We start from the raw sequence: 25,082 nt of genomic DNA, 5'->3' as shown, positions 1-25,082 counted from the left end.
GAACCAAAGAAAGACTTCCAATTCATCTCAATACTAAAATCCAAAATTAGAGATTCAGTTACATTGGTTTAAGTGTTTGTCATCTGTTAAAGTGCAATCCTGTTTGGATAGTTTTGGTGCTCTTCTTTCTCAGTCTTTTATGTCTTAGTTTGAATTATTACACCAGATGTGTTTCTGAGTATAAACGTTGGGGAAGAAAGTAGGGCTAAGAGGAAGTTTGAGGGTAGTAAAGAGACCATTATGCAAAGGGGTGGAGGATACAGCGTTTTTCCTCCAATGTGACACGTATGCGTAGGACTAGGCTGGATTAGAGGGAAAGAGGAAGAGTTGAAACAATGATATGTACTTTATAAAGGCTCTCACTACACTTAGAGCCAATAAATCAATAACATCAGTCATAAAAAACAGAGCTAAAAGTATGTATAATCTTAGTGTCTGAGAGCTGCAGTATGTCCTTTCACTCCCCTATCTTCCTAATGCCAATCTTTAAGTGTAGGAGACTTGTTTGACCTTATTTGTACAATGATAGAATCTTAGCTTTTGGAAAGGACTTTAACAGCCACTCGGACCTACTGGTCTCAGTATAGTTGGGGTGATCACACATTTTTATTTGCCCGAAGAGCCCAGTTGTAATATTTAATAGTGATTTTTTCTATCTCTCTAAAGTACCATGATTTGGATGTTAAATAATAAGGCTACCCTAGGAATAGGAATCGCTCAACGTAAATGGTGTCATGAGTAAGTCTCAGTTGTGTTAACTTGTAAAATGACTGCATCATAAGTAACTTCAAAAATGAGACTCAATGCTAAAAAGATCCTTTAAACATCATCCTTGTGAGAGGCCTCTAGGGAAGAAACAATCAGCAGAAATGTCATATGCTGTGTCTATGAAGATAAAGTGAAATGCCAGGGATACCAGGTATGTGATAAATCCAATGAATATATACAGCCAGTTTACATAATCTAGATTGGGAAAAATATTTTCATTAGTAAAATCCCATCTTACTGTTGCCTATCATCCAGATAAATGGCCCAGACCCTCACATGAGTTTACCTATGTAAACACAGCCCCTTTAGCAAGTCTGAGCCATATGTTTTAATGCCTTTTGGAAAGAATGCATATAAACATCTAAGTCTAGTTTTAGAGAAAAACAGAGGACTTTCAAAACTCACTCATAGTCTTCCAGGTTTTCCTCTTCTTCAGATGAATCTGACTCTTGAAATCCCCTTAAGAAGAGAGGAATCAACATGAATAGAAAAGAACCACCAAGAAATAATCCAAGGACCTAGTAGTGCAGTATTAAATCCCACCCTGCTTTCATCCACGTAAATAAAATGTAGACTGCTAGGTTTCCCTTTTTGAACTTGGGAAGGTATCAGCAAAGTGAACAGAGAGTGACTAAAAAGTCGAGTTCATGCTCACTTTAATGGGAAAGTGGATGTTTGATACAAGAAGACCCCAGGAGGCACGCAGGAATGTAGATTTCTTTGAGTCTTTCAGAAAAGTGGGCTCATGAAATAGATGAGGATGCCTTCAGGGACTGCTGTAGTATGAAGTTAAAAAAAATCTCAGGTTGTGCCCTGGCTGGTGTGGTTCAGTGGGTTGGGCATTGTCCCGCAAACCAAAATATTTCTGGTTCGATTCCCAGTCAGGGCACATGCCTGGGTTGCAGGCTAGGTCCTTGGTAGGAGGCATTTGAGAGGCAATCGATGTTTCTCTCACACTTTGATGTTTCTCCTCTCTCTTTCTCCCTCCCTTCCCCTCTCTCTAAAAATAGATAAATAAATAAAATCTTTACTAAAACTCGGGTTGTATATAGAGTTATTCTTAGAGAAGAGTTATTCAACTCTAGGTTCTTTTTCCCCCTGCTCAAGATACCTGAACCAGGTGTATTAGAGTTCATGATAACACCAGTGTATATCATAAATGATGGATGGGAGAAATCAGTGTCAAGGAAACAGAAACCCACAAGTTATAAATTCAGACCAATTTAAGGGTTCAGAGAGCAAAGTACATAGATTTGGGGGGGTTTATATTTACTTCAAATGTAAAGTCTAATTGCAAAATTATTGCAAATTTGGTTAGTTTTCCTGCAAATGGTAGCAAATCCTGGGTGGAAAGGACTATCTGTATTTGATATACCATGACATCTTTGAGGTGCTGTGATCCACAACATTTCTTTCTCTTTCATTACTGCATGCAAAATCTTCACTGCTATTAAAAAAAGAGAGAGACACACAGTCCATAAGATTATACTTATTTATAAATGTTAAATGACAAGAGAAAATTTGTTAGATATGTTTTAGCTTTACTGAACATTTTGACCCATGAGTTTCACTTGATTTGGGAATTTAAGCTAATGAGCCATTTTCACATTTTTGTCCTTTCAGGGACTCCAATAGAATGCTGTAGTTTGACAGTATTCATAAACACATATGTAAATTGTTAATAATGGCTTATAATAGCCCCAAACAATAGAAAACTTGGATTAATAAATCATCTTGACTGGGTTTGCCCTGATATTCTTGTAGATATGCAAGCATTCTGTCACATACATATTTAAACTAGGTTACTTTCTTCTTTACTGTTGTGTTTGCAATTAAAAGCCTTGAAAATACTGAACTTTTTAACTCCATGTGGACACAGAAAGATCAGCAGGATTTTCATAATCCTCTGTCACCCAACATTTTCTCTTTTATTTTGGGTGGTTAGCAGAGCATGAGGAAGTGCCTACCTCTCCAAGTTCACAGGCTGTTTTATTTGGAATGTAAAACCTATTTCCTGTTTGCCTTCATATCCCAGGCTCTTATTCAAAACCACACTTCAGAGCGACAAGTTTCCTTAACAAGGAAATGCGCCTCTGGCTCCATTTCCAGGAGAGCCTACCCCTTTGCCTTCCCGGACAGCCTTGCTCACTAGCATAGTTTTTTTCACTTCATCTCTCCATGAGAAAGTATGTACTGAAAATGCTAAAAAATATAGTTAAAAATTTTCAATTAAACTTTTTCATTAAAAAGTTCATCCATATAATGGAATACTATATACACATTCAAAATAATTAAGTAGGTTGCACAACAATGTGAATGTATTTAACACTAGTGAACTATATGTCTAAAATTATCAAAAGGGTACATTTTATTTGAGTTATGTTTTACCACAGTTAAACATTTTTAATTAAAAACTAAGTACCCGTATATCTTCATGTATTCAAATGGGGTAAATGTCCAAGGCATTAAGTGAAAAGACCAAATGGCAAAGAAGACTGTATGGTGAGAATCTGATTTTTAAAATTCTATATATAAGGTAACATGTACATGGAAAACATTTTAGAGGAATGCACGCTGAAGATTCTACAATATTTGAATATGTTTGTTAGAACATGAATTATTTTACTAGCCAGAAAAAAAAATAAAGATTAAAAAGCAGCTCAGGTAAAGATAGTATAAAGGACAGAAAGTTAATAAAAAGTATTATGTACTTATATGAGCTAAGAATCATGGCTGAGCTTTTTAAATTCAAGCTCCATGAAAATCTTTTAGCCATTATTGTAAATCACTCATATAGGTAATGTAATGCTGCTCATGATAAGAAGTGATTGATCCATCTTTTGTTCAGATAACTAGCTTTCTGAAGTTCTAGGGAAAAACCCAGGATCGGGACTTAATTTTTGGTGCAAAACCTAAGAGGGTGTCAAAAAACTCAGTAATCAAGACAGTGTTTTAATAAAATATTTTTAAAATAAACATGAACACAATGGAATTTTATGTAGCAGAAAGATAGAAGGAGCTCCTACCCTTTGCGACAGCATGGATGGAGCTGGAAAGCATTATGCTAAGCAAAATAAACCAGGCAGTGAAAGACAAATACCATATGATCTCACCGTTAACAGGAACCTAATCAACAAGACAAACAAACACGCAAAATATAACCAAGGACACTAAAATTGAGAACAGGCTGACAGTGACCAGAGGGAAGAAGGGAGTGAATTTCAGGGGAAAAGAGGAAGGGTTTGCAGGAACAAGTATAAAGGACACATGGACAATAACAAGGGAGGCAGTGGAAATGGGAGGGAGGTGGAGAGGGCTGGGATGGGGGGAAAAGGCAGAAAACTATACTTGAACAACAATTAAAATTTTAAAAGATAAACGAACACAAAAGTCCATGATGAACAAAACATCAACATTTGAAAGAGGATCTGGCATCTGTGAGCTGGCGGCTCTGCAGCAGCCCCATGTGAGCCTGTAGTGCTGACTGCTTATCTGAATACTGGTCAGTCAGTTCCACTGCACACCTCCCTGGATGAATCACTCAGGTTTCTGGCAGGGAGGGAACCTGGCACAAAGTTGGCACGACATCTATTGTCCTTGTATCTGAGTTTACTGTCTCCTTCTACAAGAACAGTGGGCTGCGGGCAAATAAATGTAACTCCTGCCCTCAGGCACCAGCTATAGATTAATACACTTGGATTCTGTCTCCATTTTGGAATGAAAGGTACCACGACTTGTTATGCTGAAGGCAATAAATAGCAAGAATACATTCATATTTTTCAAGTTCTGTATAGACCTGTGGCTGTATCATTGGTACAGTGAGGCAATTTGTTTTGGGTAAAACTGATGAGGATGGAAAGAATAAAACAATAAGAGGACAAAGGAGAAAACAAAAAAAGAGATACATGGTGAGTCAGAAAGATGCTCTGCATGCTTTGTGGGGAAAGACAGACTTCTGTATCCTGGAGGAATGCTAATAACTAGATGAGAAGATGTCAGACAGTGAACAGCATGATGGGGAGGAAGTAGGAGGCAACAAATAAGGAAGGATAGTCAGTTGACCCTTTCTTTATTGCTGTCTTGTAATTTGATTTCATATTTATTGAGCATCAAATATGGGGCCGACTTGGTTCCAGACCCTAGAGATATACACAATTTAAGCACTGCCTTAAAAACATGAGGAGACTAATAGCATCCTGAGAAGGCAAGCTTGAAATGCTACTTGTCATTTGGCCAGGGATGCCCAAGCACTTTACAAAAGTTAGCCCACTCTAAGCTGTCTCATATAAAAGATATAACTTAAATATTCAGAGTTCTGGAATGTGATGTTATTAGGGGGGAAGGGGAGAGAAAGAAGATGGAATAAGATGCTCAAATATTACTTAGATCATTGGCTTGGATAGTCTAAATGCAAATGAAAACTATGCTGCTCAGTCCCAGTGGGGCCACTGCTTCTGGCTTCTGGCTCAAACAGTGAACCTTTTATGACAAGACAGCCTTATCTCAGCTAAGGCATGCGTAGACAGCTTTGAGACTGAAGTACAAGGCAGTGGTGTAAAGTTTAGTCTACGTGCTAGGCAGCGCGTAGACTGAAAAAGCTGAGGTTTACCTTTTCGGTTTTCTTACTTGCCACCAGTCAGGGCAGTCTTCTCTTGGAACATGTCGCATATTGACGTTTGGCTGGGAGCCATAGTTTTTCTTTGAGTCACTGTCATACTGGGCTAGAGTGGTACTTGAAGATGGTTCTTCCATTCTGAAAATAGGAACTGCTCGAGGAATCTTCAGCTTTGGGGGACAAGATATTTTAATAGATCACAGGGAGGCACATGCACAGATTCATGTACTGGGAACTAACAACCAAGGTATATCAGCTCTTAAATTAAAAAGGAAGGAAGGAGGGAGGCAGAGAGGGAGAAAGGGAGGAGGAAGGGAACAGGGGGAGGGGAGAGAGAGAGAGAGAGAAGAAAAAGAAAGAAAGAAAGAAAGAAAGAAAGAAAGAAAGAAAGAAAGAAAGAAAGAAAGAAAGAAAGAAAAAGAGAAAGAAAAAGAGAAAGAAAGAAAAAGAAAGAGAGAAAGAGAGAGAAAGAAAGAAAAGGAAGGAAGGAAGGAAGGAAGGAAGGAAGGAAGGAAGGGGAAGGGAAAGGAAGGAAGTAAAGAAGGAAGGAAGCAATACTAAGCATTGGCAAAGATATGCAGCAACAGGAACTCGCAACTTTGCTGGTTGGAGTTTGAAGTGGTAGAACCATAGAGAAAAGCTGTTCACAGAACCTACTAATATTAGATGTGCACATACCCTATGATCTAAAAAGTCTATATATATATATCCAACAGAGAAATCAAAAGGAGTGTAAAAGAATGTTCATAGCAGAATTATTTCAATTAGATAAAAACTGGAAACTACCTAAATGCCCATTATAAGGATAAAATATTAAACATATTGTGATTGTAGTAGGCTAAATAATGCCCCCACCCAAAATGTTCATGTCCTTATTCTGAGAACCCGTGAATATGTTACCTTACATGGTAAGAGGGACTATATAGATGTGATTAAATTAAGGATCTTGCGATGGGGAGATTATCCTGGATTGTTGGAGTAGGCCCAATGTAACCAAGAGGGCCCTTTTAATTTTGTCAAAAGGGAGACGAAAAGGTCAGACATCAGAGAGAAGATGTAAGGATGGTAGCAGAGATCAGAGAGGAAAGAAAATGCTACACTATTGGCCTTGAAGATGGAGGAATGTGCTAGGAACCAAGGAGCACAGGTAGCCTCTAGAAGCTGGAAATAGATTTTCTTTTTCTTTTTAAAAATCCTTTATATATTTTTAGAGAGAGGGGAAGGAAAGGAGTAAGAGAGGGAGAGAAACATCAATGTGTGGTTGCATCTTGTGCACCCCTTGCTGGGGACCTGGCCCGAAATGCAGGCATGTACCCTGACTGGGAATTGAACTACAACCCTTTGATTCACAGGCTGGTGCTCAATCCACTGAGCTACACCAGCCAGACCTGGAAATAGATTTTCCCCTGAAACCTCCAGAGGGAACACAGCCTTGTGAACCCATTTTAGACTTCTGATCTTCAGAACTATAAAAGAATAGCTTTGTGTTAAGTCACTAAATTTGTTAAATGTGCTATTAAACAGCAATAAGAAACTAATACAATGACACAATCAATATGCTGGTATTCTATACAGCACTGAGAATAAACTGTAATCCCATACTAAAAAATTGGCAAATCTCATAAATTTAACAAAAGAAGACAATCAATGATTTCACTTATATAAAGGTCAAAAGCAGGCAAATGATTTACAGTGTTATAAATCAGGCTAGTGATGGCTCTGGGTGGGATGTAGCAACTGAAACATGAGGCTATCCTCAGGGATCTGTGATGTTCTGTTTCTTAATCTGAATGTAGGTTATAAGGATGTGGTCAGTTTGTGAAAATTGATCAAACTGAACACTTAGGGCGCATATACTTTTCTACATGCATGTTATACTTCAATTAAAAATTTATATAATATGTATATAACTTCTGAATTTATTTTTTTCTCACTGTATTTTACTTTTTTTTCCAGGGAGTAACATCCTGGAAATTTTAGTTATGTAGGATACTGCTACTTATGAGCTGTGGAGTGGTTTTCTTCAAAGATAAAACCAGTGAAAATTTCCCTAATTGGAAATCTGAACTGAAGAGTTAGAAAGTGAATTTTAATTTTCCTCAGCTCTGTAAGTCCTCTATTGAATGCTCTGGTAAAAACAAAACAAGGAAAACATGCTTTCATAATAGTCTCTCTGATCTTTTAGGGCAGCTAATAATCAAAACAGACTTTGGCCATTGATTTCCATGATTAATAATTTTCAACACATTTCCCAAAGAATTCCTTGCCCTAGACTAGATGCAGTAGTTTCCAGCTCCTAAATTATCCTCTGCTCTTAGATTTGTTTGAAACAAACTTTATTGGAGTACAATTTACATATCATACAATTCACATATTATAAAAATTCAGTGACTTTTAGCAAATTTATCACGTTGGGCAACTTTCACCATAACCCAGTCTGAGCACATTTCTATCAGCCCTATAAGGTCCCTGGTGTCCATTTATACCCAATCTTCATTCCCATCCTGGCCTCAGGCAACCACTAATTGACCTTTTTTCCCTATAGATTAGCTTAGCTTGAACATTGCTTTTAGGTGTGTCATAGGGCCATAATTTTCAAGCTTTAGGACTGGAGCATGCATCCAAACCAAAACAGCAATGGTGCTGATAACAACAACAACAAAAACAACCCTCAAACCTTAATAATTATATTAATATCCTGAGGGTTGCCATAACAAATTAGTACATATTGGGTGGATTCGAGCAATAGTCTGTCACAGTTCTGGAGGCTAGAAGTCCAAAATCAAGGTTTCAACCTGACCATGTTCCCTTGAAAAGTTCAAGGGGAGAATCTTACTTGCCTCTTTGAGTTTCTGGTGGTTCTAGGTGTTCTTTGGCTTGTGATATTCTTTTCTGTGTGTCTCTGTGTCCTTTCATCTCCTTGTAAAACACCAGCAGTTGGGTATTATGGCCCATTCTAATCCACTGTAATCTCAACTCAGTCCTTAACTAATTACATCGGCAAAGACCCTGTTTAGGCCACAATCTGATATTCTGGGTGCACATGAAATTTGGGGGACATAATTTAACCTACTATAGCAAGGGGTTTCTTTTTACCCTTCATGTTGATTCACAGAATTATATATTCTTTTTACTTAGCAACATAGAATTGTGTGTGGATGTGTGTAACTGAAAATAAGTACCCAAGATAACATAGAACTCATGGATGGGTGGAAATGCTTCCTAAATTTCAGGTGAGCTTCCAGAAAACCACTGGGAGCCCATTTTATGTGTCTCCTGGCACTTGAAGAGGCTGACGCTTGACTAGGAAGTCTAAAAGCAGGAGACTGGCTATGAACCTAAGAAAGCAGAAAACAAGGAAAGCAGCAGCCTGTACTGTAGTACCAAGCAATGTACAGTTTTATTAACCAAAGTGGTCAAGGTTTTGATTGTTTTCCTGGAGGCCAACTCCACCCTTGGGAGAGGGTTGACAGGGAGCCATCTTGAAAACTCTGCCCAAGATTGGTGAATTGACCAACCAGAAAAGTTGAAGGCTAAAAACCCAAGAACTAAGAGTTGAGACATTTCCTCTGTCATAAAACTCCATTTGGATGTGCACCCCAGTGTAAAACTCATAAAAGTCTCCTATAAGATAAAGAATCAGCATTGGAAAACTGTCTTACCAAGAAGCCACCACAACCAAATCATGATGGGACCAACCATATAGGACTGTCTTTTTCATTAAACTTGTTCTTCCTGGGCCTCAACCCTTCCCTCTAAGAAGGCTGTTCTTTGCTACATACTTGAGCTAGCTGAAGGGGAATAGTTTTAACCTGGAAAGATGTTTGAATTGTGTGATTATAGCACTGGATGGGACAATTAGAAGCTGTTCTCATGACTGCCGGTAATTGGGAAAATTTTTGTCATCTGAGAGGGACTAGAAGAAAGCCTACTGAGTGGCTTTGAAAAGGTAATGGAGAAAAAGAATTATGTTGTTTTCTGCTAGTGCCCTATGGGGTTCCATTCCTCCACCAGGATACTTACATGAGGCAGTCTCGGCCATGCTAGTGGTAGGAGAGGAATGACAGCTAGTAATAGCTGCCTATTATATGTGATGCTATCTCCCACATGCATCATTTTTAGTACTATTTATGTGCTTACAAGCTAGAAAAAGGCCCAGTTATTAAATATAAAAGTGTAAAATGGTTCTGTATTTGAATTTATTATTTGATATTGCCATTGCTATTGGTGATAGCTCATAGTTTTTCTCTCTTTGCTGATAGTCTGAAGGAAGCCCATATTTTTTAGTCTTGAATTTGGCAATTCTTGATTTATTTAATATATCCTGATTATGAAAAAATTAAATGTTGCAATGATTAAGATAATTTTTTTTTTAAAAGACATGCATCACTTAAAAAAAATTAAATGTTGACTTGCCATTCTTTCTGGGAAGATGGGAACTCTTAGTCTCTCTTCCTTTGTCGCAATGTGAAGATCAGCATCTGAAAAGTAAAACCAAGTAATTTCAGAAGGAACTTTACATAAAACAAAGCAAAATATCCAATGCTATGAATAAAAAGAACTAGCTTGTATAAACAGTGCTGAAGATTAAATGAATTTAGATACAACATCTTGAGTGATTGTTGCTTTCCTATGTAACACCCACATAAAACACCACTCCTCCACCATTATCAATATCCTCTCAAAGTAGATAAAATATCCCAGTCCCTCTAAATCCATAAAGCTATTAATTTGTGCCACATTTCCACCTCGTACTTGAGTACTAATATATCTAATCCCTTGGGTAGGACCTAGAATTCAGAATCCATGTCTGATTCATCTTTGATTTGCCATACAAAATGCTTATAAATAGATGATTTATAAATGAACAAACCTATTTCATGCTTTTTTTTTTTAGTTCTTATGATAATTGTTGGTTTCTCATTCCACCCACACATGTAGATCGATGTGTAGGCTACGAGTGTGAGCCATTGTATGCCTTACAAATGGGGTGGACATATGGTTTATTGACCAAACTGGAACATTCCTGACAGCAATAGATAGGCTTTTAATATGATTATGCCAGGTCACCAGTTGCAGAATGAGACTGTCTTAAAGTAGGGTGTATGGTTAACTTGCTTGTAGGACACATATCCTGGAAAGAGGGGGGTACAGGGAATTTTGGAGACAAAAGGAAGGAAAAACACTCAACTGTTTCCTTTCTGTGCCCACAGGCTTTCCTGTAGCTCAACAAAGGAGGCCAAGGGAGTAAAAAATACTTGGGCAGTTAGACAACATCATAGCTGCTTGTGAGCTGTAATACCTCTATATTTTGTAGTTTTCTTCAGAGGATGGCAAAGAGCCTGTGGCACCTAGGACATGTGGCAGGTGGCAACCAACCAGAGCCTAGGAAGATAATTCAAAAACAGTGGTCTCTCTGGCTTTTCTCCCACTCTTTCCCTGGGAGTTAGGGCAAGGTCAGAGCTAAAACCTGGCCTGCTGGGTAATGATGCCAGACCATGGATGGAGTAATTGGGGGAAATGATTAGTGCAGTAGGGAAACATTATTTTACAGCACCTCACAGTTGAGGGAAGACCCAGTAAATTCTGTGTAGTTCATTAAATCACTATACTTCAAGCGTATAAAGGGTAGTGATCAAATTAAGATGAATAAATATTCATTGTGTAGTCTAATTGAAATGGAAAACACAATGAATATTTATTCATTCTTTTTGTTGTAAAGGGACCAGCAGTAGCATTCACATAATTGTCAGGTGTCAAGATTGTTATGGAGTGAACTTGGATAACATTACCTGCGTCTCTGTGTTTTACAGTTTATGGAGTGTTATCACACAGCTGATCTTATTCAATTCTTTTCTTTCACTCAATTCTTTAAAATCATTGTAATCCAAGCAAATTTTGTCCAGGCTGCAAAGCTGTTACCAAAGTAAGTTCTCCTTTTTATGTATTGGCAAGTTCATGTTGTTAAACAATGATGAACTAAAATATGTAAGACTGTCTCATACAAGTATCCTGGTGAAGGAATGGGACTCAATGGCACAAGAAGCAAATGACATAAGCCTCTCCCTCCATTATCCCTTCAAAACCACTCCATGGGCTTTCTTTTCTGTCCCTGGATAAAGTCTCAGGCAGATTTCCCCAGGACTATAACATTGCATAAAACCTTTTGCTACCTTCTCTGATGTTATTAAAAAATCAAAAAACATATAGGGAATGGCAAGCCACTTTAACTATATCTCTTAAAACTTGGCCATTCATCATTTTGTTATATATGGTGATTAAAAGTGTTGCTTACATTTTATCTTTTGACATGTTTTTAAAAGAATATTGTTTTTTTCAGTTTATGATTTAATTTATGAACCATAGTGATATGTTCACCACATTCTACCTATCTGGAATCTGTTTTAAACCAGGAAGAATTATGAGGAACAGGGATAAACAGCTCCTTGCTTGATTTATGATTCAAATATAAAAAATTATTTGTCATGGAGTGAAAGAATGGCAGATGTTAATATTGTTACTATTTTAATCAACGTAACTCAATTGACTCTAGAATTAGAGCATCTTTGAAGCTGAAATTTCATGATGCCAATCAATCTGGTACATCTTGTTTTCCTGAACTGGTGAGCTGTTCTGGCATGGGTCAGATTTGCCTAATTGGGCACCATCCACTCAGGGTCCACCCAATAGAGGGGTCACATTACATGCTTCCCAGAGAGTACATCCCGGGGCGGCTTTGCAACTCTGCTGGCAGCACAGGAACTTCCCGTCCACGAAGAACCCACTGTGGTACTTGATCAGCAGGTGGGGGTTGCCCCTTATCTCTGGGTAGCAGGCAGGAAGAAAACACATTCAGTAAGTGCTGTTATCACAGAACAATGAAAACATCATTTTTGCCAGCAACCAGGGTAAGAGCAAATGGTTCCCAAAGGATATAAGTCTTTCACTTAGAAGTTAAAAAGCCAAAAAGAAAAGTGTAGCCATGTATATAGTGAGCACAACACAATAACTTATATCAGTCTTTGAAAAATTGGTAGAAAATGCTTGTACAGATCAGCTTGGTGTTAGGATTTTAGAAATACATCTATAAAGGAAGGAAGGAAGTTACAGCACATGCATGTCATTCTCTGGTGGAAGAAAGAGGCTGGAGCATAGGACTAGATCTTAGCAAAAAGAAAAGGAGGTTCTAATAAACATATATATTCCACCAACTTTTTATCTGAAAGCCTTTCAAACAGAAACAATTGCAAGAATAGTACAATGAACGTCCATATACACTTTACCCAAATTCAATTTTTAACTGTCACATTTGCTTTATCTCTATCTCTCTCTGTACAGATATAGATAGATAGATAGATAAAATTATTATTTTTAGATTTAAAAATCATTGCTATATTTTGCTTGGCCATTTGAGAGCAAGTACAGATATTATGACCTAAATAATGTAACCCACATATGCTTCAGCCTGTAACTTCTGCTAACAATGACAGGCCCTCATAGAACCATAATAAAATTATCCAATTCATTAAATTTAACACATATACAATACTATTACTTAATATATATTTCATATTCAATTTTTCTAATTGTTCCAATAATATCCTTTATAATCATTCATTTTCTTCTGATTGGATATCCAATCCAGAGTCACAAATGGCATTTAGTTATCTAGTTTCCCTTGATACAGATTAATTTTTCATTCCTTCTTTGTCGTTCATGACTTTGACCTGTTTACACTAAGGAATTGATGGCTTATGGGACTACTTTTGTAGGAATATGTGCATATTTTAAAACTTATTGGAACAGGACAAAGAAACCCAAAGAAATGAAATTCTAATATTACTGTAATATCAAAGTACCATCTCTCAGAACCGCAGAGAAACCTACAAGGTCTTAGCAGAGAATAGTTCAAAATGACTATCTAGGTGGGGAGGGCTGGTTCTACATGTGGCTTCAACTCTTTCCTTCTTGATTTTTTTAATTCATCTTGAGGATTTCTTATTCTGATTCTAGGGGAATTCTGCTCCTCCTTTACAACCCCAGCTCAAGGAAGTGTATGGAGAGAACAAATAATCATTTTGCTGGGTCATTGGGAGGATATGAGAAAATGTGTGTAAAGTATCCAACACAGTTTTTGGCTCAGTGAGCAGCGGACTTCAGTAATACCATTCCCTTAGTTTAACTCAGCTCAGCTTGCCTGAAACGGCTGGCATTTAAAAAACTTCACTAAATGTTAATGAGAATTGAAAGAAATTATTACAGAAACCACAACAAACAAAAGGAGTCAAGGTTATAAAACACTTGTTTCTGACCTTGAGCTTTTTCAGAAGCCTAGCACTTATATTGTATTGGCTAAAAAGATGGATTTGGGTCATTGAAATATGAGTTCTCCAATATTAAGTATATGACATTGGTCATGTCTCTTTAACTTCACTTATCTGAAAAAAGGGAGACAAGTATGACCCATTTTCACAGAGTTGTCAAGAGGGTTACCTAAGAAAGTGTTTTACAAGTATTTGACACAGTAACTGCCAAATGATAAGTGCTTAGTATTAGTTATAATTTCCTATAAACATCTCAAGTGCAGTAGCTACAGGACCTAACACAATGCTAAGAGGACCTAGAATGGACTTTGCCCTGGGAAGGCAAGCACAATGGGTGGGGAGCAGATGGCCTGGCTTCCTTGAAGCTGCTGGGAAGGACAATAGCCAGCTCTGTGCAGAGCAGGGAGGATGTGGTTAGGGGGACGGGGGATTTGGTGGGGAGGAAGGGTATCAGATCCCCAGGCTTCCCCCATGGAACAATGAGAATGCAAAATGAAGATAACCATGGCATATACTCTGAGGTTGGTAGGAAAATCAGTAGATTTTGGCTTGGCTCTGAGTCCTTTTACTGTTATATCTTGCCTCTACCAAACCTGAAAAGAATTCAATCTATGACTCCCTTTTATGACTGTTTAACATTACCTTTTTGTAATGCTTTCAGCCACTGACTTCGGCTCTCTTCATTTGATGCATAGACATAGAGAAGCCCTTCCTTATAGACAATCTGGAAAGGAAAAGATTTAGTGCATTTAACTATAATTGCATCATAGTTCACTCTGTTGCACCTGCAAATTTTCTGTTATCCAAAAGAAACCTGAGTTTGCTTATATAATATCCGTTAGCTCTGGAATTAGGTAGAAAAAAAGTCTAGTTATTTTTAATCTCCACCTTTCAGTTTGTTTTATCTCAGACACTGCTACACTTTGGAAAATCACAGCAGAGAATTAGGAAGTTATAAAAGGTTAGATATTACAGGTGACTTAGGAATGTTCTGGTCTACCCACTTACAAAGTTCATGACTCTCCATAGCCAGTTAGACAATGTTTATCTGCTCTATCCTTAAAAATATCTTCAGGGATGAAATTCCCTTCACTTTAACTATGCCATCCTTGCCAATTTTCATATATTCTGATCATTATATAGCCCACGCTTATATTGAGTAAAAGTGTGTCACCCTATTACTTATCCCCTTGGTTCATGTCCCGCCATAAGTCATCTTCTATCCCTTCAGACACTTGTTTAAATGTTTGAAGATTACAATGTCTTCCCAGATCCTTCTCTAGTTTATTGACTTTCGTGGGGAAACAATACAGATCATTTATTAAACACCTACTAGTTTGGGGGGGATCTTTTCTAGACACTTTAATATTTTAATCCCATTAGTGGGATTTCAACTTTGTGAGAAATATATGACTATGACCATTTTTCAAGTGAAAAATGAACTCAGAGAGAGGCTATGTTTTCTACGGTTACACCAGTATGAACAGTAGCTAGGGGCTCTGTGGGGCTCCAAACCCTGTATTCTTTATGCACCCCCTGCCTCTGGGATGGGAATCTGAAGCATCTTTCATGAGCACATACTCCCCTAGTTTCTCCCAATCAGGTAATGATCTTTTTTAAAGTGCCAAGTATAGATTGTTCAGCAATCAAATTATTTTATTTTATTTCACTTTTGGCCACAGTTCTCTCATACTAGCACTTGGTAGTCTGAACATCTGCCTTTTGCTCCGAAAGACAACTATTCATGATCTAATCAAAGTAGGGCTTGACTTAGTTCAAGCCACTTCCCAAGGGCAGTGTAGGGGCACTCTCCATAGCATATCATTTAAAAAAAATACTCTAGAGTAAAATGAAAACTTCTTAGCATGCTGTGCAAAGCATTTCTGATGTGACCCCATCCATTTTTCCAGACTCATCTCTTTCACTCTTTTCACAGGGATGCTTTATTCTTAGGAACTACTTGGAGCTCTCCAAATCTGTCATATTATTTCACCTATGAGTGCCTTGATGTCTGCTGTTTCTTTTGTTTCACTGCCCTTCCTGTTTTTGCTGCTTTTAACTCCACCTGTCCTTCCTAACCCACCTCCAGTAGAAAATCCCCCTGATCTCTTGGAGTGAAGAGTGAAGCTTCTGCTTCCTGGGGCACCATGGCTACTCTGCTGACCTTCACCCTAACACTCACCCTTACTGCATTATAATGATCTGAAAATGCCTTGAAAACAGCGATGGCGTTTTATTCCTATAGTGTGCCTAGTATCTTGTAGAGCATTGGATATGCCTGGCAATGTCTGATGAAAGAGATCGTCAGAGCCCAAGGAAAGTCTGGCCACCGGGGCTCGCTTGGTCACCTTTCTCTCTCTCCCTCTAGGGAAGGCAGATGGGTAGGTAGAATTTTATCAAGCTGCCCAACTCCTATCTAAAAATGTTCCATGCCTTGTCATCTTAATAAATCATTTTGCAACATCTTTATTTATCCCCACTATATTGAGTTCCTCATAAAAATTATTAAAAGAAGAGCCATCCTACTTTTTGTAATAGCATGGATGGAACTGGAGACTATTATGCTAAGGGAAATAAGCCAGTCAATGAAAAACAAATACCATATAACCTCACTTATAACTGGAATCTAATGAATGAAATAAACTAATGAGAAAAATAGAACCAGAGCCACGGGAACCTGGAACAGAATGATAGCTGTAGGAGGGAAGGACAGAGGGGGAGAATGGTGGAAGGAAGGGGACGGGACTAGTCAAAGAACATGTATATGTTCTTTGCCTGGAATGATGCATGGACACAGACAACCAAGAGGCAATTGACTGTGGGCAGAAAGGGTGGGCTGTGTGGAGAGGGCAAAAGATAAAAAAAAAGAAATTGGGACAATTGTAATAGAATAAACAAAAATAACAATAAATAAAAGATAAAAAAAAATAAGAGTCATTCATTCAATGGAATGTTGCCCCTCCCCTTACCTGAAATGGATACTGCCTTTCCACAGGGGTCTGCTCCTCGAGATTGACTTTCTCTACACATCTGATTTTCTTAATTTCAATTGACCCTTTTCTGCTGCCTCTTTTCTGAGTTACAAAATAAAATACAAGATATCACACACAGTGGTACACAAAGAAAAGCATAAAGTTAAGCTTATGCTTGGCAGGGAGACTGGGAGATGGGGTGGGCATGTGAGAATCATTCTAATTATTCTGTAATAGTCAAAATCCGATGGCAGCAAAATATATTTTAAAGCATGGACACATACTCATATATGCCTCCCAAAGCAAGTCTTCCAGCAGCACTTAATAATTTTGTTTGAGAATCTCAAAATATATTTCAAATCACCTACCATGTAGTTAATCTACTCAGGAAAATCAAGATTTAACTTCACAAAGCATCTTCATTTGTTTCAATTTTATGACAGTATTTCAGTATTTCTACTGTGATAGAGCTCTCAACTGTATACAGATAGTCATATTGCCAGAACTGTGTTAGGGCAGAAGTTCTCATTTTTAGCACTGTTAGGGGCCAGATAATTCTTCTTGGTGGGAGGCTGTCCTGTGCATTATAAAACGTTTAGCAACATCCCTGCCCTGTACACACTAGAAGTTAGTGGCACACTATTCCCACCAATTATGATGACCAAAAATGTCCCAACCATTATTAAATGTCCCCCTGGGGACAAAATCACCCTGAGTTGAGAACCACTATTCTAAAGTGATATTCAATTTGTCTTTGTAAAGTCAGCCAATGTTTTAACACCCTTTATTCTTGAATTGATTATACCTTGGTTAAGAAAAGACAAATGTGATAAGTGAGTGCAAGGTGATCTTTACCGTGTGAGCTAAGAAATCTAATAATTGTTTCATTATAATTAAGCACTTTGTAGAGCCTTAAAAATAAATACTATAAAAGCAATAGAATAAAGAGAGTCTCACCATTTTGTCATATTCATAGTAGGAGAGGTTTGTTTTGGTCAAAACAAAAAGCCTCTCTTTGTAGTTATTTGGTGACATTTTCTTCTTTTGCTGTGACCTTTTGAGAAGAAGTTCTTCTAGAATGGATTTTGTATCCATACTGTCGTCCTAAATAAAATAAAATTACTAAAATGAGTATTTGCCCTATCAAACTAGGTCCTCTTTTACTTTCATAATTTTTACTCAACTTTTTCTCATTCAGGGATAATATAAATAATACAATTTTTGAAGTTAGATTTAGGATTATAGAGGGAAAGTAACTAAACAGGCTCTTAAATAAACACACACCTGAACTGTTTTTCCTAGTGTGTTGGCTATGACTTTTATAAATATTTTAATTTTTATAGCATTCTATCCATTTTATTCATTGCCTACTGTAAATCACAAATTTACTATCTTCATACTACCTGCCAGACCAACTTATTGAAATTCTCCTTATTCCATAAGCATTCTATAAGCATTTGGTAAATTAAATTGGACATAATCGAACTTCAGATAATTTGAACTCCATATAGCTCACCATGTCTGAAGTAATTGATCAGCTGAAATTTCTGTTCATTAATGTGACCAGCTGTTTGACCAAATTATCCAAAGCACTATGAGACTCTGATATCATTGTAAATAACACCCACAGCCCCTGATCATATTCAGGTCTTTATCATAAAGGACATGGGTTTACTTTTCAAGTGTTCTGAGAATAAAACATTTAAAATTATATCAAAAGAGATAAAAAACTAAAAAAATGATACTTTATACACTAAAAACACTCTTTTCCTCCCCAAACCATGTAAAACATTAAAACTTAAAGTATTTCTGGGAAACAAATGCATTAATTTTCCGGTTCTTTTGAGACTATTCCTTCAACCCTTAGTGTGATATTAGGTCTGATCATGAAAAGTGGCATTTAGCAGTGGACCACAAGAGAGAAACTTTCTTATGCTCCTTGCTTTGTGAAACCACATCATTATTAGCAGTCCCATGCCCAATAATTATCACCTTTCTTTTTCTTATTGATCATCTGAAGGAAATTAACTTTACTCACCTTACGTTGGAGAGAGCTGAAGTGTGTTTGTGGTTCCTTGCCTTTAACTGTCAAGCTTTAAGCAAAAAGTTACTGCTCTGAGTTACTATCACTCACATTCCCTCTGGAGATATTTGCATCCTATTTATCACTCTAGATCAGGAAGCACCCACATGGGCACTGCTCTGTCTAGATGGAGGCAGATGCCAAGTGAACCTGTCCAATCACTAATGGGCACTTCTCACGGGCCCAGGAGTATGGTGGGCCCACTGTGGTTTGGGAGTGGGAAGCAAGGCAGACTAAGAAACACAGCTTGTCACTGAACAAACTGTGGGCAGGCCCAGACAGCTTCTGTCCTAATAGAAACCATAGCACTCTAGAAAGGGGCATCAAGAAAATCAGCTTTAATTATTTATTTATGTAGATCGTAAGACTATTAATCTCTCAAAGGTTCTCCAAGGGCATCATCTGTTTTATAGGCAGGAGTAGTAGAAATCTTATTCCTTAAATTTAATAGAGTTTTGATCACTTTTTGTTTTGAATATTGACTTATGTGTGTGTGGCGGGGGGAAGCATTATAAAATTCTACAAACATAGGATGTGCTTCTTGAGCACAAAGGGTGTTATTCCCCATGGTCACTGGTATCTTTGCCCTGGACAGGGCAGAGATCAGGGTGTAGTAAACCCAGCAGGACCTGGGGAGGCAGATAACACACCTACCTTTCACCTTTGTGTCCATTAGAAACTCTACACATACACCTGCTCAGATAAGATTATTTTCCACACCCAAAGTCTATAGCTGAAAGAGAATTTGCTTGAAGACTTACTGAAACTAAGGCTCCACTTTTTGTCAGTTGAAGTCCCCTCTTGGGTGTATTTGTAGGGCAGTTTTGCCTTTTACAATTCTACATTTAAAAATTAACTAACAAAACAAAAAGTGAAAACTCTTCTCAAATGTCTTTTATATACATTACTCCTCAAAGCAGAGTGCTACTTAGATTGATCTAGTTAATAGAATAGGAAAGTTACTTTTGAAACTTTTTCAGGTGCTAAATCAATTTGTAACATTAAGAACACTGTTTTGAAAATGCAAATCCCAGTGTCTAAGCAGGTACTCAGGCTTTCCCAGTACTGCATGATGATAGACACACTTTTGTGTCTATAGATCTTTCACAGTTATCACAATAAGGATAGTATTGGGGAAATTTTACCTAAAAATTAATATGGTGACTCACAGAAACCATTGACAAATGAAATTCACAAAGTCACTTCTGTCTATTGAAGGGAAGAACATTGACTAGAAATGAAGGTGTCAAGTCCACAAGCACATTTTCTGATAAATCTTTAAGGGTTTATACATGTTGTGTCTAAAGCAATATAATTTGTCCAATTTCAACAAAATTGTTCATTCCAAAATCCTGTCCTTTGTGAATTTTTTGGCCTTCATTTAAAAAATTATATGTGATGTATATTCATCCTACAAAGTCAAGAACTACAGACAAGAAAAACAAAAAATGTTGTCAATGTTGGTGAACATACCTTTAGATTTTTTTCAAGTATAGACATGCATGTGTTTATTTTTACAAAAATGAGTTCACATACTATACATATGAGTCTGCAATCTGTTGTTCTCATGTAATAAACACTCAGAGCCACATGTCTTTGAAGTCCTTCAAGGTTGACTCTCATGCTTCCTAACAAACTTGAACCCTGTTTAGATGACTCATACTTTTGTCATCTCCAAATCAGTTTCTTCTAATACCTGGTCCCTGCTCAAGTTTGAACCTGCCTTTCTTCTTCTATTTGCTTCTGTCCCTTTCTTGTACTTCTCTCTTCTCCTAAATTAGCCTAGATTCTAAAATGAAGATATTTTTCTGGTCTCCCTTAGTATAGGAGGTGATCATCACTGATGACTAATTTTTAGAAATGTAATGTCTCTTTTATTAGGACAATAAATTGAACGGGGTCAGGTACCACTGTTCATTCAAATGCCTGTCCAAAGACTAGCAAACTTGGCTCTGCCTACAGTTATTTAAGGGAAATTCAGCTGGGAAGGTAAAGAAAAACACCTTTCAAAATAAGATGAGATCCTAAACCTAGTCAATATTAGCCAGAAATCTATTTCTATGGAGGAGCTGGTAGGATGTGGCTGGACCCTCATATTACCACCTACATAGAATAGACACATCAATTTGCCTGCCAAATAGCCCAGGCTACCTATTTCCATAAGCACATGAAAGTACAACGGAGATTAAAGTACAACGGAAGCAAAAGGAAAAAAAAACCCTGACAAAAATCAATATAGTATTTTTATGAGGAAACCAGCAAACATTATGTACTCTATAACACACATAAAGGATTCATGCCAAATTAACATGGGTTATTTAGCATTTATAAGGAAATTATATCATGAGAGAAAGGTGTTCAACTCTAGGTCTATTCAACAGACTTGAATTTGAGCCTACAGTGTGCTCTGAGTGATAACAAACAGGTTCGAGAGCTCGGTTTTATAACTGAATAATATTCAAGGTTGCTGTGGGGTGCTAGACTTAGAGGTGACAGTATTGCCATTTGTGAGCTGTGTCACCTGACCAAGCCTCTTCCCTATTCCCAATGTCAGTTTTCTGATCTGATAAATGAGGTGGCAATAGCTCTTCCACTTGGTGGGACTTAAATGAGAAATCTTATACGGAAATACTAGGCACACTGTGGGCACTGAATCATGATTAAAAGAGAAGAAGGTGGAAGGAAACAACTCAAGTGCTAAAGCAGACTCTATTGTCTTTGCTATGGAAGGCCAGAGGAAGAAAAAGTGGGGTTTTTCCTTAAGATAATCAAGAAAGAAATTATGAAATGGAGGACATTAATATTGGAGCTTGAAGGATATGCGTGATTGTAGTGATAATTAATCATCCTAGCTAACATTTAAGGAAGACTCACCATGTGTCAGACAGTACTTAAAGTACCTTAAAAATATGCTTTCATTTACTGGTCACAATCATCCTATTGGGTAGGTTGTGACATCCTACCCTATAAGGTACACCAACTGCAGTATAGGGCACGTCATAACACCCCAGTCCTGTGGGGTGAGTTGTAACAAAGTCTCCCTGTGGAGTAGGTTACAACCTTATTCCCTGCTTATAGCTGGTGAAGCTGTGACAGATAGCAAATTGCTCAAGCTAAACTGCTAGCGTGGTGGAACTGGGATTTGAATCCAGGCAGCCTAACTCCACAGCATATATTCTTGACCATGATGCTAATGTTAGAGAAGGCCATGCCAGCTGTGTAACTCTCCTAATCAGAGAAGGCTCTAACCAAGGGTGTCCAACTTGCAGCCCATGGGCCGCATGCATCCCAGGATGGCTGTGAATGTGGCCCAACAGAAAATCGTAAATTTACTTAAAACATTATGAGATTTTTCTGTGGTTATGTGTCACAATGTATTTAATGGTTGGCCCAAGACAACTCTTCTTCTTCTAGTGTGGCACAGAGATGCCAAAAGGTTGGACACCCTTGCCACCTAAGTATATGAAGGCAGCCATAGAATATCAAAGCTGATAGGAACTCCAGAAGTCATTTTATGGATGCAGTAACTAGCCCCAGCAGCCTGAGTGACTTAGCCAGAACTGCAAAGATGTGACCTGAGACACACAGCCTAGGGAGCCAGATTTTGGTGTCGTATTGGGTCACTGTCCACACCATCATGACAATAAATAAACTAAAAGAGATCTGTGTGTTCAGCTAAACATCCTATAGCCTTGCATAAATTTGAGTATTACCAGACCCATGCAAGAGAAATAACAGAAAGATGTGACCTATGAATAATCTTTCAGTGGGAACCGAGGCAATGTTAAATAGCAAACCTGTAGCCCACATTTGAAAATAGGTAAGAACATACAATTCAAAAGTTGGAATAAATTCTAAGAGGTGTGCAAGAGGAGCAGGAGACAGGAAAGGAAGGGAGAAAGCATATGTGGTTAAATGGAGTCATTGAATAGTTCCCTCAACCAAACCGTTTATTCCCTGACTGTCTCAGGATGGTGCCCTTAAACCTTTATTCTTTGGAATCAAAAGATGAGAGTGGCAATTCCTTATTCCTTTACTTAATTTAATTTTCCTCTCTTACTTTACTTGTCATTTAGCTAAAGGTTTTGGTAGGTGTCAAGATATTAAAATAATCCATGTTGGGGGAGGGCAGTCAGTGGAGTGGGGAGGAGGAATGGAAATATGCCTCAAGTGAGGACTTGGGGATGCTGGGGTTGTGGAAGGGAAAACTGGACAACATTGTGACAAACTTGATCTTCAAATATTTGCCACAGGCTTACCTTCCTGCTAAATAACTGAACACAGTATATGGTAAATTAAACAGGAACAAAAAGCTTAACTCAGAATCAGGCAAAATGGTTCAAAAGTATAACTCTTAATATGCTGGCCAAAGACAAGTACTAGCTCCACAGAACCCACCAAGTCTCTCTTTCCATGATGTTATGCAGAAGAGAGAAAGCTACACTTGTCTTAGCATGATAGGAACAGAAATCCTTTAACAACAACACACAAATTCTCAGCATTTTGAAACACCATACCTCCATTACTTAAAAATGAATTTAGGAAAAACAGACATTTTGTGAAGGCCATTTTTGCACAAAGAAGGCAAAAATTCCAATGTCATTTTTGTTGGAGCTAAAATTTACATTATGTATGAAATTCATCTGTAGTGCCCCACAAAGCTTTTCTAAGCCCTTCCTTCTTTTCAGCCACCTCTTTCCTTCAGCTCCCTTCCCCTTGCTAGGGCACTCCTCTGGGCATCTTGCTTAGGAGAAAAGCAAAATGTAATAAATCTATGTCCTAATACCTTATGCTGTATTAGTTTAACACACAGCACTGCTTAGAGAATACAGGTTGGTATGTGCAAAAGCACCCAAGTTTTGTGGGTTCAAATCCCTTACTATGTCTCCATGCAACCTGACATGTTACTTAACCCTGCTAAACCTCAGCTTCCCCATCTTCAAGGGAGTGAAAAAAATAACCACCTCAAAGGGTTAGGAGGAGTAAAGAGAAAATGGTGGTAAGATGCGTAGCACCCCAGCAAATGTTCCAGAAACCTCACTCCTTCCTCTCAGCACTCTGTAGGCAAGTTTTTAAAAAGTCCACAGTAAAGTGTAAAAACAAAAGGACCCTCGCCATAAAATTTCAGTCCTCACCCCCCTTCCCCCAGCTCCTGGGCATAAGAGATAATGGGAGGCAGGAAGGTTCTCCATGTATTCTGTAGTCAATAAGCACTTGCTCTGCAGGTCTGTTACAAGCTTTCAATCATGGAACTGGACCTTACAATCAGATTGAACCAGCCCCTTAGTGACTGTGTATGTGTGCCACCAGATTTCTTATAAACCAATGTGAGATGTTATTCAAAGCGTACTCCGTGGACTGACAGCATCAGCTCACCTGAGAGTTTGTTAGAAATGCAGAGTCTCAATTCCCACCCCAGACTTAGTGCATCAGAATCTGAATTTTACTGAAATCCTCAGGGGATCTGTGTGCATAGGAGATTTTGAAAGTCACTGATATAGATCACATGACAGTGTCCTGCTTTTTAAATCCAATGAAATCATCACAGTCCACAAGAATTTTCAAGATTATATGGAGGTGGATATAGCTATGGTTCACCTGCCTCCCATCTTCCTATTTCCATCTAAAATACCCCTAAGCCTCTGATTTAAGGAGACTTCAGGAACCTAAGAACAAATATCTGGAGCTAAAATAACACCATAAAAAGAAAGAGAAGAGAAAGAATGACTAACATTTCTTTGCCTTTTGAAGCAGTTATGAAGCATGGAAAGGCAATACATAAAAATATTAAGGAGAAAATCAAAAGAAACAACACAAAGCTAGAAGGAGCTGGTGATGATATACATACAACCTGCCAGCTGCCCTGCACAAGGTTTTCAGCCGGGAGGTAGAGGTGGATGCAAATTACATGGTCCCACCCAAAGTCCTGGAGGAGCCCCAGCAACTTTATATTCATAATTTTTGTATTTTTAAACGCTGGCTCCCCAAACTTTTTGAACTGCAGGCTCCACAACACCCAGATCCGAACCTGTGTTCCTGTAGGATATGACATTGCATAGCCACCTGCCGCTTAAACGCACCATTTTGGCCTGCTCCGCTGCCCGGGTCCACCGCGGTGAAGTCAAACTTCTCTTGCAGGCACACAGCCTCACTGTCCTGCTTCCAGCAAGAGCAAATTGTCTCACATTTTCCCGGCTGCTGGGTCAGAAATGACTACATTACTCAGTGCCCCCAAAACGTTTATTGTCCTGCAAGACCTTACACAATCCCACAGGAAACCACGCTCAACACTTAGCCAACACTTGTTGATCTGATTGAAG

At 38.2% G+C, this 25,082-nt stretch overlaps 1 protein-coding gene across 3 annotated transcripts in view; it reads right to left on the bottom strand.

Annotated features, from left to right (window-relative positions):
* The window catches only part of BMX (BMX non-receptor tyrosine kinase), a 52,097-nt gene extending 27,114 nt beyond the window's left edge, over nt 1–24,983 (bottom strand). For 2 of the 3 annotated variants that reach the window (XR_004900930.1, XM_036016505.1), the window contains exons 1-9: nt 24,843–24,983; nt 17,637–17,783; nt 16,677–16,781; nt 14,350–14,431; nt 12,088–12,207; nt 9,800–9,864; nt 5,378–5,553; nt 2,144–2,215; nt 1,174–1,227 (exon numbers count right to left, since the gene is read on the bottom strand). Coding sequence is in view for 2 of the 3 variants with exons in the window: in XM_036016505.1 (XP_035872398.1) it covers nt 1,174–1,227; nt 2,144–2,215; nt 5,378–5,553; nt 9,800–9,864; nt 12,088–12,207; nt 14,350–14,431; nt 16,677–16,781; nt 17,637–17,783; nt 24,843–24,845 (824 nt within the window). In the remaining variant the exon portion in view is untranslated. Of the gene's footprint in view, nt 1–1,173; nt 1,228–2,143; nt 2,216–5,377; nt 5,554–9,799; nt 9,865–12,087; nt 12,208–14,349; nt 14,432–16,676; nt 16,782–17,636; nt 17,784–18,717; nt 18,786–24,842 lie in introns of those variants that run through there. The other variant, XM_028522817.2, reaches the window with a different exon arrangement.
* Nucleotides 24,984–25,082: the final 99 nt, after the last annotated feature.

This window comes from Phyllostomus discolor, chromosome X (assembly GCF_004126475.2).
Source record: "Phyllostomus discolor isolate MPI-MPIP mPhyDis1 chromosome X, mPhyDis1.pri.v3, whole genome shotgun sequence".
Classification (NCBI taxonomy): domain Eukaryota; kingdom Metazoa; phylum Chordata; class Mammalia; order Chiroptera; family Phyllostomidae; genus Phyllostomus; species Phyllostomus discolor.
This window is presented reverse-complemented; position numbering and strand designations above follow the sequence as displayed.